The sequence below is a fragment of the Eleutherodactylus coqui genome, chromosome 8 (genome assembly GCF_035609145.1).
Source record: "Eleutherodactylus coqui strain aEleCoq1 chromosome 8, aEleCoq1.hap1, whole genome shotgun sequence".
Lineage (NCBI taxonomy): Eukaryota > Metazoa > Chordata > Amphibia > Anura > Eleutherodactylidae > Eleutherodactylus > Eleutherodactylus coqui.
The window spans coordinates 148,483,706-148,499,199 of NC_089844.1; the positions used below are offsets into that span (position 1 = coordinate 148,483,706).

The following is a 15,494-nucleotide window of genomic DNA, read 5'->3' on the forward strand; positions in this document are numbered from 1 at the left end:
AGGAATAGGACCCCCTGTTATTGAGACCTCTGGAAGTCCATAGGTCGGACCCTGGACCTTCTCTGATTAACCTATGTTTTACAAGAAAGCACTAGGGGGCACCAGTGACCACAAAAGGACAAGTAGATCACTATTATAGAAATGTCACTTCTTTACTGATTGGAAATAGCTTTACTGTTGTGTACAGAGGGGGAACCCTACAAAGATTTGCGCCTTCCGTGGGAATTGATCCAACAATAACTGGGGCCCTACTACCTTTGGGCCTCATAGCAGCTGCAGGGGCCACATCTATGCTAGGTGTGCCCTTGCTGTGATTATATCTAGCACCATGCACTCGGAGCAGGAGTGGGGTTCATTTACATTTACAATTCATCCAGTGCTAAGTTTTAAAGTGCAGAATAAAACCGTTCAGTCGGGCCATCATGGCGACAATCAGAGCAGAGTGATCTCGCTGGGTGGGAGTGTTAGCCGCTTATCACGACTTATAAGCAGGTTTTCCATGTGAACTGCGACCACCCTGCATAATTCCAGACCCTGTAGACAAAGAAGAGAGGGTTAGAAGTAGAGAAATAATACGCCCTCTACAGGTGGGAATGGAGATAATGATCTTAGATGTCACTTAAAGGGTGCTGTTATGCAGCAGCATAAATGTAGGTGGAGAAACGCTAATTGTGGTCGGCACTTAGACTCATCGTACAGTTTGAATTGATGAATCCTAGTGCCGACCGCAATCAGTGTTTCTCCTCCTGCATTTTGCAAGTGATAAACACTGCTGTGTAGGGTATGTTCACAAAAAGGAAAGTTTGTAATGGGTTTAATGCAGAATCCGTGCCCAATTACTTTTGATGAAAATCTGCATTTAAGTCTATACAGCGTAGATTGTTTCTGTACGTGGATTTAAAATATAAAGCAGTGATATGTCACTTCTTCATGCAGATTCTTCATCAAGAATTCCCCACATGGATTTGCCCATTAAAAATGGGTTAAATCCATGTGCCAATCTGCGGGTATACTTGTACACAGCCATGGCAGAAATCCACAGTGATGCAAATTCTGCTGTGTGAACATACCCTAACTCTAACCCCGATCACATGCAACTGCAGGATGGCTGCACTAGTGTATGAACATGAGGAAATGCAGATGTAGCTGCACTCTGATGGACATAACGGGGGTCCTAAACAGTAACGACATGAGAGTTAGGACATGGTACAGCCTCGAATATATCCAATGTCTCAAGAGTGACTTTCTGTACTCATTTTGGTGGAGGAGTGAGAAAATGCATATGTGGTATTACAGAGAGATGTGGCATACACGGCCCACTGATAGGTCATATCAGGCAGAAGTATTGGGCCATATGTGGTCCCTTTTACTGCATATCGGCCGTCGGTGCCCTGCAAATCTACAATTCTGACAATGATGAAATGGATATTGGAGAGCAACTTGGAACATACCCACGGCTACAGGTCTGACTCGGGGTCCACATGGTAAAGCAGAAGACAGAAAGTGATGGGAAGATTCCATAGACAGAACAGATAAGAGATGTCATTCACAGCAGGAAGTAAAGCAAACTTTTATAGCAGAGCAAAATCTGTATTATCCAACCCCGGACAGAATGCATTATAACTCATTGGAGACCAAAAGTGGGGACGAGATGGTAGAGAATTTGGAAAGCACTTTTAATAAGAAGTTTAGCAATTTCCTAAAATACTTTATTTCCCCCTTATTTTCAAGAGCTCTGCTTGCTTCCAGTAAATGGTATCATTCTGGTTTACATCTTGAGGCTGAAAACTCCTTGTGATTTGGTCCTGTTTTATAGTGGCACATTTTGAGCCTCTAACTGTAAACGAGAAAAGTTTTCTATTCACTGACAACAAGCAAAGATCTTGAAACCCACAGTGTATTAGAAATCTGGATATTATTTTATTATACACTGTAAAGGGCTTGTACCAAAATCACCTAATGATAGGTGATAAAAGTCTGATCGGTGGGGTCTCACCACTGAGACCGCCATTGATCCCAAGAACAGGGGTTCCATTACCCTCTCTTCTCCTCACTGCGGGCTCGCTGTACCTACCACAGTTTCATGGAGACTGAATGGGGTGGCAGTAGCACATATGCTGCACAGCTCCATTTACTTCAATGGGGCTGATGGAAGTACAAGTGCCTGGCTTTCGCCGGCAGTCCCACCGAAGATGAATGGAGAGGCACAGCACAACCGTGGCTCCATCCAATCTCCTTCTCATTGTATGGGGTGTAGTGTGTTGGTAGTGAGAAGGAGAGGAGGACCTGGGACCCCTGTTCTTGGGATCAGTAGATACGTGATAAAAGTCCATTTTGGTACATCCACTTTAAGCTTTATGGCAAAAACGCATTTAAGTGGCAAGGGTATTGATTGCTTCAGAGTTACATTAACAATATGGTGGTGCACAAAGGGCAGCTTTGCCTTGCCATTCAGGAGTCTAGAAAAGCTGAGTGACAACCCTTGTTTGTCACCTAACTTTCCCATAAACAGATGTAAAGCGACCCTCCAGTCCTGTGACACAATTTGTCAAAGGACCATTTTTGATTTCCAGAATGAAATACTGTCGCCTGCAGCGCTATTTCATCCCGGAAAACACAAGGCACCATAAAAGAAACCGAACTAATCAATGGGGTCCATGTGGCCCCATTCCATCATGAGACGATCCATTCGTTCAGGCAGGGCTTCTATAATGAAGCAGGTAAAGGGGAACCAGAATCCTAAAGTGTATGAGCCCTTACTTGGTACCATACTTCCCCCCCATTCTGATCCTCTGGTTCCTGGGGCCGCCTTATGGTGTTCCAAGATGGCGGTGACGATTCTTACACTACTGAAGCACTAGTGCAGGGGTGTCAAACTCAACCCAATGTCATTTCTTTTCTTCCATTACTCTGTTGTACGACTGCTCCTTGAGTCACGGAAAGAGGTTACTGGAATATTATAGTCTATTATATAGCAGTAACCTCTGTCCATGACTCAAGGAGCAGTCGTACCAAGGACTGATGGAAGAAAAGAAAGGATATTCAGTCTGCGGGCCATGAGTTTGACACCCCTGCATTACTGCTTAGTGTGCATTGGATAGTCTAAGACCATACAAGCTGCTCTGATTGGTCAGCGTTGTTCATGTGAGCAGCGCTGGGCACTGCGAGAACAGCATGCAGTTTCTGACTATCGATGTCTAGTGTGCATCAAGGAGCGTCCGTCTTGTAAGAATGAAGGGGAACGCCTGGAACAGGCAGATCCAAGGCAGTACAGGTGAAAGGAGGGCACCAGGTAATGTAACTCCCCCTTGAGTCCCAGGCCTCATTTCCAGCCTCTTCGCTGTCACATAGACTATTACTAGATGCCATTTCCACCGCAGTTCCCCTTGATGACTGATGTGCTCGCCAGTGTTATATCACACAGCGTATAACAGGAAGCCGCTGTTTTACCTGCTCCAGCTGCAGCTGCGTTACCCGTTGTGACATCATATCACCCAGCATGATGTCAACATAAGGGTAGCTGAGTCCTGGCGCCGGACGCTGTGTCCTAGTGCTCTGGATATCCTTCAGCGGGAACGTCACCATCAGCTCCTGGAAAACATTGATAAATGTGAAAGAAGACACATCGGAAACCAGATCCACATATACCAGGGCGGGAGAACAGCCACGTTCCCTCAAGTAAACCGACTCCTCACCATTTTCAACATATATGCTTGATGTCAATGAATAGAAGCACCTAGATATTGAAAACGGGTTCCGATCATGTCCAATTGACACAGATGCAGGACTTGTGAAAGTGTATCTGATCTCTCTATTGCATTTAGCTGTATAAGTTGGAAGGTTTCAGGTTTAGTTTTCAGCATCAGGGATATCACCATTCACTGGCAGCAAGCGGAGAGCTTAAAATGATGAGAATTGAAACGCAGAGTATAATAGGAAGTTCATTGTATAGTGATTAAGCTTTATTTATGGAAAATCTCTAGGCAGTATTGCAATCAAATGATGCCATATGGAAGAACTATATGGCGGCACACAAAGTCAGAGGCGTAACTTGAAGCTCCTGGGCCCCAATGCAAAACCTGTAACAGGGCCCCAACTATAATGCTTTATTCATAGTACTGGGCTCCGTATATAGAGAAGAGAGGCTTTATGGGCCCCCTAAGGCTCCTGGGCCCGGGTGCAACCGCATCCCCTGCATCCTCTATAGTTACACCCCTGCCAAAGTGCATATGCATATCTAATTGTTTGTATGTATTTGCTGTATGCATGCATCCTAAAGGGCCTTTTACACAGCCTGATTATTGGGTCAGAATGTTCCTAGGCACGATCGTTTGCCTGATCATCGGACCACGTGAAGGTGACATCAATCACCTGACAGATGAGCAAACACTCATTGGCTGATCACAGCCTTCCTGCGGCACAAATGAAATCCTTTGTTGTTGGCAGCACATTTCCCCATGTAAATGAGAGATGTGTTGCCAACAATGATGGAACTCTATGGAAGGTGAAAAAGCATATTGTTAGTCCCCTATAGGGTCATAATCAGCAGGTACTGTGGATGAGCCCCGATCAGCGAGATCAGTGCCGTAGCTATACGTATGAAAGGACCCTCAGGCCATCTTCACATGTATATATATATATATGCTGGGGAAATTCTGCAGCATTTGCAGTATAAGGCCTCTTTCACACGGGTAACGCGCTTTTACGCTGGCCGCATCGTGGCCAGCCGTAATGTTTTCGCAGCTTTGGACGTTGCTAAACTCCTTCCTCATCCCTTTTTTTGCAGCTCCCATAGGAGCGATGTGTTTTCCTGTCCCATTAAAAACAATGGGCAATGTGTCCCAAGGAACGCAAGAATATAGGACCTGTCGCGATTTTTTCCCACACCACAATGTGATGCGGGAAAAAAAAATAAAAATAAAAAAAAAATCGCTCATGTATATGACTCCATTCAAAAGAATGGGGTTCATATTCATGCAGGATTTGTGCATCTCACAATGCACAAATCTCGCGCTATTTTCTCGGCCGTGTGAAAGCAGCCTAAGGGTCAGTCAGCCGTGGCTCTAGGTACGTACGTGGGTTTCTTTGTTGAGGAAGTTCAGCCCATTCTGGTTGACGGCCAGGATACACGGAGAGATGACCATGTTGTTACTGCAACTCTGGATGTAGAAGAAAGAGGAACCAAACATGGCGAAAGCGCTGACCAGACCTGGGGGGGAGAGAAGATATTAGTAGTGCATGACGGTAATGATTGTTCTCTGTATATTAGACAATTGCTTATAAGACAATTCTATACAATTAAGCCTTTTCAATCCACTGTCTGACGTTTGAAGACATTCTGATTTAAGGCTGTGCAGCTCTGATGTTGGAAGACGTCCGGCAGGGAATTCTTACTGTATATTACTGGCCGCTCTGTTGTCAGGGGCCTCTCCAGTATGTCCTATACAGCAGTACTGGCTCTAGCCAGCAGTTGGCGCCATTGTATAATGGCAGAAAAAGAAAGCTCCCTAGGAAACCCTGAATCCAAAATATAGAGATAAATCGTTTATATGCAAGAGGCATCCTTTAATAGTGAGGAACGAGTAGGAAATGCGATACCCAACAGCTTCACTGTCAGTTACATAAGGTATATTCACGCCTGCATGTGAAAATACGGATCAAATATGGATGGACAATACGGATCATTTGCTTAGATTTTCTTGGCATTCTCTTCCGAGTTGTCCATTTTTCATCCATTATTTGTTTTAAGGTCTTATCCCACCAACAGTACTAGTCCTCTATCTACAAAATACCTGGCTGAGTAGTGGGGGTCTGACCACTGAAACCCCACCGATCCCAAGAATATATGGAGCAGCTGTCGAGAATGTGCATCCCCGCTCCATTCATACGGGGCAACTCTTTTTATGCTGTTGTGATGTTCCAGAAATACGGATGATAAAAACCAAAACGCGCATGAGAACCATGCCAATATGAAACATATGTTTTTAAGTTTAACCCATTCTACTGGATCAGCTGAAACAGATTGCGTATTGAGAAAACATCGCCATGCGCAAATAGGAAAAACGGAAAGGTGAATAAAAACATTTAAATGTAAAGGCATCGTTTTTTGAACTGTAAAGCATACATCCAATATGAATCCATAATACGCAGGTGTGAATGAATCCATAGACCGTTTTATGACAACCAATGCCTATAACGCCATAAGCAGGATACAGACTGCTGTAAATAGCATTGTTCATTCTGTGGACGGTCCTGCGGGACAATGATAGGAGCCTCTGCTGTCCTGTCTTATTAACAGTATTGCTTTACTCATACCAGGTGTAATTCCGATAATTGCTAGTTAAGGCTCTGTTTGGAGTCTCCATTGCAGATCTGGTATGAAATCCTGGATGAAATGGTGCAGAATACTGCACGGCTCTGTCTGGGCACATTCAGGCCCCTATAGCAGAAGCTGGATGGATCCCATTATAGCAATGGGGTCTGTTCTGCACCATCCGGGTCCCATATATGCTAGATTTGGTACTTCCTAGGATGGAGCAGAACAATGCAACAACTGAATGCTGATGTGAATCCTGCTTAATTAGTTGTGAAATATATGTGTTAAGCCCAATTCACACAGACGTACTTGCATTGCGGAATCCGGAGCGGGTGTCTGCCTCCGGGTTCTGCAGCAAATACTGCCCATAGACATGCAATGGAAAATCACTTTTCCATGTCCACAAGCGGAAATCAATTGCGATTTTCTGCTCACAGAGGGAAAATCGCAGCATGTCCTATTCCAGTGCGGATTCCGCGTGGACCAATTCCAAGTCAATGGAAGCTGTCCGATCCGCGGAATCCGTGCCATCACATGCGCGGCACTCTCGGTATGTACATGTGCGCCGGCCAGCACACCCGCAGCACAGAAAAGAAGCATCCGGACAGGGAAGGGATTACTGCAGATTTTAGTTGGAGGTCTGTGCAGGTAACATCTGCAGTGGAATACAGTAGTAAATGCGGTTTAACGAATCTCATCCCCATACTGCAAAGACACGGACCTGTGAAGCAGAGTTTAAAATGTCAGATTTTATCAGCAGGTTTCACCCCGTTCAATGTAGAGAGAAGAAATCTGCTGTGAATCCGGAGCAAAATCCTCATGTTACACATGCAGATACTGCTGTGATGTGTGTAAGTGTGCTGCGAGTGGACCTACCTGAGGCCTCCTTCACACGAGCACATGTGTTTTCACGCTGGCAGTATCGCAGCTGAAAATCACATGGAAAGGAAATCGCTGCAATCAAGTCCCGAGCTTAATTAGCGTTTCCCTGTCCATTTACATGGCGGGGTGCGACGCATTATTGAAAAAATACACCGCTGTCCGGAAATCCATTAGTCGGCATAAATCCTTGGAATGACTTATAATGCCTAAATAGAGAGATCTGTAGGCTTATAGCAGCGCTGGCCGCTCCTAAACTCCCTCCCTCTCCCTTTTTTTTGCAGCTCCCACAGTAGTCTATGGGAGCTGCCAGCATATATCAGTCAAAAAAAAGGGCAAGACGTATTTTTTCTGGCAGAGTATAAATTCGGTCGTGTATGTCCTATTTTTTTTGGCACGACTAAAAATTGGTCATTTTAAAAAATACACTGGAACCCAATGCTTCAGATGGTCGTGATGTATAAACGTGGCTAACAACGCCAGTGTGAATAAGGCCTTAGGCTAATTTTACACGGGTGAGTGCGATTTCGGGCTGGGAATCATGGCCGGATATTGCGCTCATTAACATGTAATCACTTCGGGGAAGAAGCAATTGCGGAGTGTCTCCCATTGTTTTCAACGGGGAGACCTCACATCACACCGCGTGCACCTAGGACATGGTGTGGTGCTACCGCCAGCCCCATTGAAAGCAATGAGTGATGTTATGTAAGGGTACGCCCAAAAATAGGACATGTATGACTCCATTAAAAAAAAAAAAGGGTTCATATTTGTGCAAGATTTTTGTGTCTCGCAACGCACAAATCTTGCACGATTTTCTTGGCTGTGTGAAAACGGCCTAAGGCCATTCTGTAAAATGCCTCCATTGATTTCAATGGGGCTTCTCAGAAGAGCGTTCGAACTCGCCATTTCTAACGCTGTGATTTTCGAACGCTGTCTGAGCTATTTTAGCACATTTCAACGCTTTTTACTGCGTTTAAAAACCTTGTCGAACACATTTGAAAACGCAGTTCAAAACGTTTGAAAACGCGACATTTTAACAAACGGTGTGTGAGTGGCCTAAGCCATTTCAACTCTTGTTTTCTCCTTACCTAAGAACTGCGCCCTCCCCTGGTGAGGGCTGAGAGGCTGGATCTGCTGCATATGCTGCATCACCATGTTCAACCAAGACTGCGGCTTCACCACCTTGTAGTACTGACCGGGGATGTAATCCTGCACCTCCCGACTGTAGAAGAAAGGGACATGTCAGAGCGGAGTATAACACCGACTGGCTGCAACTACTAGTACAACCGGGAGACATAGTCACGTTCAGAGAACCAGAAGGGGAGGTCACAGACAGCAGAGAAGAGAGCGTTCATGGGGATAACACTGAACGGCCCCTTTGTTAGAGGCCCCTATCTAGTAGCATCTTGGACTCCTTTGGCTTTCAGAACCACAATAGTTAATCGTGGTGTAGATTCCACTGGGTGATGACATCATTCTGCAGGAATATCGGCCCCTGCGGACAGGAAGCTTCCTGTAGTCACTGCAGATTAGATGGTGGTGCTGAAATGTTCTGATCAGCTGACAGGAAGGGGTCAGCGATTCATGCTGCCTGCGCCAAATTCTGACCTCCCACCAGCATGGGGCAACAGAGATCTAGACTCTTCACTGCTCAGTGATCCAATTTTTGCTCTATTTTGCCCACTGGGGTCTCAGCTATCTGTTTCTCTTAGACAACAATGGCGCTGGAACCGGAGGTCCGCTGTTATAGCCCGTCCGCGAAACTGATTCACGGAAAACTTGTCACATGATTTTATGCTGCTTAAAACCATACAGGGAAGCGCCAATCATGAGAGGGTCGGGGGCTGTAATAAAGGGGCCGTTCAGTGTACGCCATCAAACATTACAGAAAGCCACTTGTTCATTGCCAATATCACAATCGCAATCAGAGCTGTAGATTCTTTTAATGTCAACAGGTGGCGCTCTATATTACTATAATCTGGAATCAGACTTCCAAGCAGGATGAATATATGTAGCTAGCGGGTATTAGAGGAGTAAGGGGACATGAGGGGGAATACACACGCAGTAGGCAGGTAGACGCTGTCCTTGGCACGATGCTGCAAAGCTGCCAGTCTTGCTATCTGCTGGAATTGTTGCTCAGTGGGTTTAGCGTGAGAGAAGACATTAAAGAGTCCTTTCAGATAATCCGGTAATACCTAAGAAGGAACAGCAGCACAGTGTAGAATAATGCTTCATCTCTGGCCACCTATCACCCCAAGTATCAGTGTCATTATCCTGTACCTCAACTATCAGTGTGTCATTATTCTGTACCCCAAGTATCAGTGTGTCATTATCCTGTACCCCAACTATCAGTGTGTCATTGTCCTGTCCCCCAAGTATCAGTGTGTCATTATCCTGTACCCCAACTATCAGTGTATCATTGTCCTGTCCCCCAAGTATCAGTGTGTCATTATCCTGTACCCCAACTATCAGTGTATCATTGTCCTGTCCCCCAAGTATCAGTGTGTCATTATCCTGTACCCCAACTATCAGTGTGTCATTGTCCTGTACCCCAAGTATCAGTGTGTCATTATCCTGTACCCCAAGTATCAGTGTATCATTGTCCTGTCCCCCAAGTATCAGTGTCATTATCCAGTACCTCAACTATCAGTGTGTCATTATCCTGTACCCCAACTATCAGTGTGTCATTGTCCTGTCCCCCAAGTATCAGTGTGCAGTACCCCAACTATCAGTGTGTCATTGTCCTGTATCCCAACTATCAATGTATCATTGTCCTGTACCCCAAGTATCAGTGTATCATTGTTCTGTACCCTAACTATCAGTGTGTCATTATCCTGTACCCCAACTATCAGTGTGTCATTACCCAGTACCCCAAGTGCCAGTGTCCTGTACCCCAACTATCAGTGTAATTGAGGAAAATAGAAAAAGCACGGATCTGGCACAAAACAATGACATTTATAAGGCCTTCAATTTATTGGGAAAAGTACTGTATATAAATGTGAAGCATGCTGTGAAGAAGGACTCCCGTCTGTAACATGGAGCTCTGCAATTCTTCTACCGGCCTTGTGTGCGGTGTGTTTTTATATACCTTTCCCAATAAACTTATGGCTTTTTAAACTTCATTGCTTTGGGCTTTTTCCATCTGCATTGCTGGAGATCTTTTGTACTGAGGACTGGATCCGTGCACATTGCTGACCTGATGGTTTGGACCTCATGTGCTTGCGTGTAATTGTTGTTAGAAGACATTATGACCCCCAAGTACTTCGGACCCCACGCTGGCTTCCCCTTCTTCCCCCCAAATATTGTTAGCAGAGACTCAGCTCCTCCCCATACCTGGTTATAGTGCATGGTTACATATAACTCATTCTCAAACTTTAGCGGTTGCGCCCAGATGACGCGTCTAAACCAAAACATGTAGTTGCTGTCAATCTGCTCCATCTCTGCAGATACATCCAAGATGTATTCCTTCCTATTAATGGGTCTCACGTTCTGACCTGGTCACCACAACAAATGAGACAATAATGGAGACAATCGTTTATGTGGATCTACATGATCATGTAGACTGCACAGAAATCAAATATGCTATAGAGTCCGCTCATCAGCGATTAGGTTTCTACTTCAGATACGGAATATTAAGCAACATATCTGGCACTTACCCCTATTAGTCACAGCAAAAATGGCATATTCATTATAGGCCTCGTCCCTGTGAACCCCCATCTCTGTGCAGATCTCCTCTATGACATCAAAGGCCACCTGCAGATATAATACCCATGTTATATGATAAGAGGTCCCATTGATCCGGCATGTCCGCTGGTCCGGCATCCTTTGCATCTAGAAGCAATTTAATGTAAAACTACCTTTTCTTCAGAATTGCACTTACCGAACAAGTCTTTATCTTGAGATGTCGCTCAATTCCTCCAGGCAGTAGAAACAGTTGCCTCTTGGAGCTTCTCCCGGCCTGTGGGAAAATATATGTCACTTGTAAGAGGAACAAAGTGCTTGAGATAAGGAATATTGAAGTCATGTGAGATCATAGGTGCTGCGGGATTAATCCCTCCACATTAGAGTTGAGCGAACTGAACCAGTCCAACCCTGTTTTAGGTCACACTTTGCTAAAAGTTCAGTTCAGAGTGAACTTTGGGTGGTTCATCCCAGTAGAACAGTAGTGGTAGTTCAGTGATTAGCAATATTGCCTTACAGCACCGGGGTCCCGGGTTCAAATCTGACCAAGGACAACATCTGCATGGAGTTTGTATGTTAAACTAATAGGGACAGAAAATACCAAGTAATGTAAAGTTCTATAATATAATATATACACTACCGTTCAAAAGTTTGGGGTCACATTGAAATGTCCTTATTTTTGAAGGAAAAACACTGTACTTTTCAATGAAGATAACTTTAAACTAGTCCTAACTTTAAACAAATGCACTCTATACATTGCTAATGTGGTAAATGACTATTCTAGCTGCAAATGTCTGTTTTTTTGTGCAATATCTACAAAGGTGTATAGAGGCCCATTTCCAGCAACTATCACTCCAGTGTTCTAATGGTACAATGTGTTTGCTCATTGGCTCAGAAGGCTAATTGATGATTAGAAAACCCTTGTGCAATCATGTTCACACATCTGAAAACAGTCTAGCTCGTTACAGAAGCTACAAAACTGACCTTCCTGTGAGCAGATTGAGTTTCTGGAGCATCACATTTGTGGGGTCAATTAAACGCTCAAAATGGCCAGAAAAAGAGAACTTTCATCTGAAACTCGACAGTCTATTCTTGTTCTTAGAAATGAAGGCTATTCCATGCGAGAAATTGCTAAGAAATTGAAGATTTCCTACAACGGTGTGTACTACTCCCTTCAGAGGACAGCACAAACAGGCTCTAATCAGAGTAGAAAAAGAAGTGGGAGGCCGCGTTGCACAACTAAGCAAGAAGATAAGCACATTAGAGTCTCTAGTTTGAGAAACAGACGCCTCACAGGTACCCAACTGGCATCTTCATTAAATAGTACCCGCAAAACACCAGTGTCAACATCTACAGTGAAGAGGCGGCTGCGGGATTTTGGGCTTCAGGGCAGAGTGGCAAAGAAAAAGCCATATCTGAGACTGGCCAATAAAAGAAAAAGATTAAGATGGGCAAAAGAACACAGACATTGGACAGAGGAAGACTGGAAAAAAGTGTTGTGGACGGATGAATCCAAGTTTGAGGTGTTTGGATCACAAAGAAGAACGTTTGTGAGACGCAGAACAAATGAAAAGATGCTGGAAGAATGCCTGACGCCATCTGTTAAGCATGGTGGAGGTAATGTGATGGTCTGGGGTTGCTTTGGTGCTGGTAAGGTGGGCGATTTGTACAGGGTAAAAGGGATTCTGAATAAGGAAGGCTATCACTCCATTTTGCAACGCCATGCCATACCCAGTGGACAGCGCTTGATTGGAACCAATTTCATCCTACAACAGGACAATGACCCTAAACACACCTCCAAATTGTGCAAGAGCTATTTACAGCAGAAGCAGGCAGCTGGTATTCTACCGGTAATGGAGTGGCCAGCGCAGTCACCAGATCTGAACCCCATTGAGCTGTTGTGGGAGCAGCTTGACCGTATGGTACGCCAGAAGTGCCCATCCAACCAATCCAACTTGTGGGAGATGCTTCTAGAAGCGTGGGGTGCAATTTCACAAGCTTACCTCAACAAATTAACAGCTAGAATGTCAAAGGTGTGCAATGCTGGAATTGCTGCAAAAGGAGGATTCTTTGACGAAAGCAAAGTTTGATGTAAAAACAATGTTATTTCAAATACAAATCATTATTTCTAACCTTGTCAATGTCTTGACTCTATTTTCTATTCATTTCACAATGCATGGTGGTGAATAAGTGTGACTTTTCATGGAAAACACAAAATTGTTTGGGTGACCCCAAACTTTTGAACGGTAGTATATGTGCTATATAAAGATGATTACTCTGAAACAAAGAGAGAACATACAAACTCCATACAGATGTTGTCCTTAGTTGGATTGGAACCCAGTGCTGCAAGGCAACAGTGCTACCCACAGAATCACAGGACCAACACCACCAATGTTATATACATATTTTAGGGGTATTGGTGAAGTTCCAATTCAGTTCAAACTTATTTGGACCAAACTGATTTTTTTGTCGAAATTCGGTGAACCAGCCAAACCAAACTTTTCAAAATTTTGTTCAATACTACTCTACATGTCTAACTACTCATATGATAAAGAACCCTATACATTCCTAGGAGCATTCATTGGCCCAATGATTGGGCTGTGTGATTGTGCAAGTAAACAGTTGTTTGTCTAACGATGGCATGCTTCATGTGGCACAAAAAATGATCATTGTCAGCGTCTCATCCCACTGCGTATATTGGGGATGTGTTGCCAACACTGATGGAACTCAATGGGGGACTAATGATCATCTCCTTAGGGACCTTTCACACAGTTGGAATTTGGCCACAGGACGCACCACAACACATACTAAGATCTGCACGGCTCCATGTGAATTGTCATGCAGAATTGATAATAGCTTAATTCTGCTGGCAATCCTGCATCGAAATGCACATGTAGCCGTGCAGATTTGGGTGTGGAAGCTGTGACGGCAGCTTCAGTTGCATGTTGCTCTGTGTCCTGCAGCCAAATTCCAGCCCGTGTTAAAGGCCTCTTAGGCTGTGTTCACACAGGGCGGGTTCCCGCCGGAAATCCGGCGGTTTGGCCGCAGCAAAAACCGCGAGATTTCCGCCGGGAGAACCACCGCGGAAAAACCCGCGGTGGCTTTGAAGCGGCCCGGCTGCTCGCTCTTCCGCTGTGGCCGGCGCTCCCATAGAGGAGAGCGCGGCCGCAGCGGAAAGAAAAATTAAATAAACATGCTGCATATTGTAAAGCCGCGGCTGCGGTCGCCGCAGCCGCGGTTCCTGCCTGACTTACCGCAGCAGATTGGCCGTCCTGTGTGGACGAGATTTCTGAGAAATCTCGTCCACATAGCTGGCTAATCCCGAGATTAGCGGGCGCAGGCGGATTTGTCGCGGCGAAATTCTGCAGCAAATCCGCCCTGTGTGAACCTTAAAGTCTGAATTGGCCTGTTTAAAGAGCACTGATCTCATTAATCAGCGCTCATCATCTGGAGCAAATTGTGGCTGCTGTTAGGGATCTTCCACGCATGGCGGAATATTCTGCAACAGCGTTGTGCAATATGTGATCTCTGAATTCCGCATCAAACACCACTGCTAACTTTGGATTTTGATACAGAATTACTGGCAGGATTCTGCTATTTTCAATTCTGCACCAAAATCTGCACATTAGCAGTGCAGATTTTGGGACTGAATATTCTGCAGGAGGCATATTCTACAACCCTCTAGTGAAGTATTCCATCCTGTGTGGAAGGCCCCTTACACAAGCACTAGTGGCAGACACTTACACTTGCATTTTTCCTGTAAGCGCAGGTGCAGGCCAGCAATTAGTGCTATTACACGAGAGTTAACAGTGCTTGTGTATATATAGCGTGCTAATATGGCGCCGGATGCTTTTGTGCCGGGCAGCAAAGATAGTCCTGGAACTATCTTGTCGGCCGCTGCATAGACTCCTATAGGAGCCAATCACAGCGGCGGGAGAAGGGAGGTGGGAGGGAGTTTAGCAGCGTGACGCTAAACTCCATCACCCTTCTCTCCTCCTTTCCGCCCTCCAGCTGTTTGCAATGGGACGGGCCAGGATGGGGGCAGAGCTAAGCTTGGAGTGAAAAAATTGTGGCAACGCAGCATTGCCGCAATCTAATTCCTTTCAGAATTAGTGTTTTCTCGTCCACTCACAGGAGTGCATCACGTGAATGGACTCTATAGCGGCAGAATGGCTTCTAGTTAGCTTTAGTAGCTAAATAGAAGCCAGCTGTCTTCTGCAACAAGTGACAGAGCAGGTAAACTCCCTCTCCTCCTTTTTTTTCCAGCAATCTATGGGAGCTCCCTGCAATTTCCATCAAAACATAGGACATGGCCCATATTTTGACGCTGCGAGGAAAAATCACAGTTGCGATTTTTAGCCACGAAAACAAAATCACCTATGTAAATGAATGCATTGGAATCCAATGCTTCACATGGTAGCGATTTTTGGGTGACGTTTACTTGCAGCTAATAGCTGCGAGAATACGTTTATCTGAATGAAGAGTAAGGGTGACTGCCCACTACATTTTTTTTTCACTGCGAAATTCGCAGCGTTTTTTTTCCCGCAGGGGTCTATGGGACTTGTAATGTTAAAACCGCGATTGCGCAAAATCGCGATTTACCGTGAAATTGCAATTT

General features: G+C 44.9%; 1 protein-coding gene across 1 annotated transcript in view; it reads right to left on the reverse strand.

Annotated features, from left to right (window-relative positions):
* Positions 1–239: 239 nt before the first annotated feature.
* The window catches only part of MYO15A (myosin XVA), a 106,115-nt gene continuing 90,860 nt past the window's right edge, over positions 240–15,494 (reverse strand). The window contains exons 56-63 of the mRNA XM_066577864.1: positions 11,076–11,153; positions 10,852–10,948; positions 10,529–10,689; positions 9,257–9,390; positions 8,284–8,417; positions 5,076–5,209; positions 3,451–3,591; positions 240–534 (exon numbers count right to left, since the gene is read on the reverse strand). Coding sequence (XP_066433961.1) covers positions 433–534; positions 3,451–3,591; positions 5,076–5,209; positions 8,284–8,417; positions 9,257–9,390; positions 10,529–10,689; positions 10,852–10,948; positions 11,076–11,153 — 981 coding nt within the window. The 3' untranslated portion in view covers positions 240–432. The remainder of the gene's footprint in view (positions 535–3,450; positions 3,592–5,075; positions 5,210–8,283; positions 8,418–9,256; positions 9,391–10,528; positions 10,690–10,851; positions 10,949–11,075; positions 11,154–15,494) is intronic.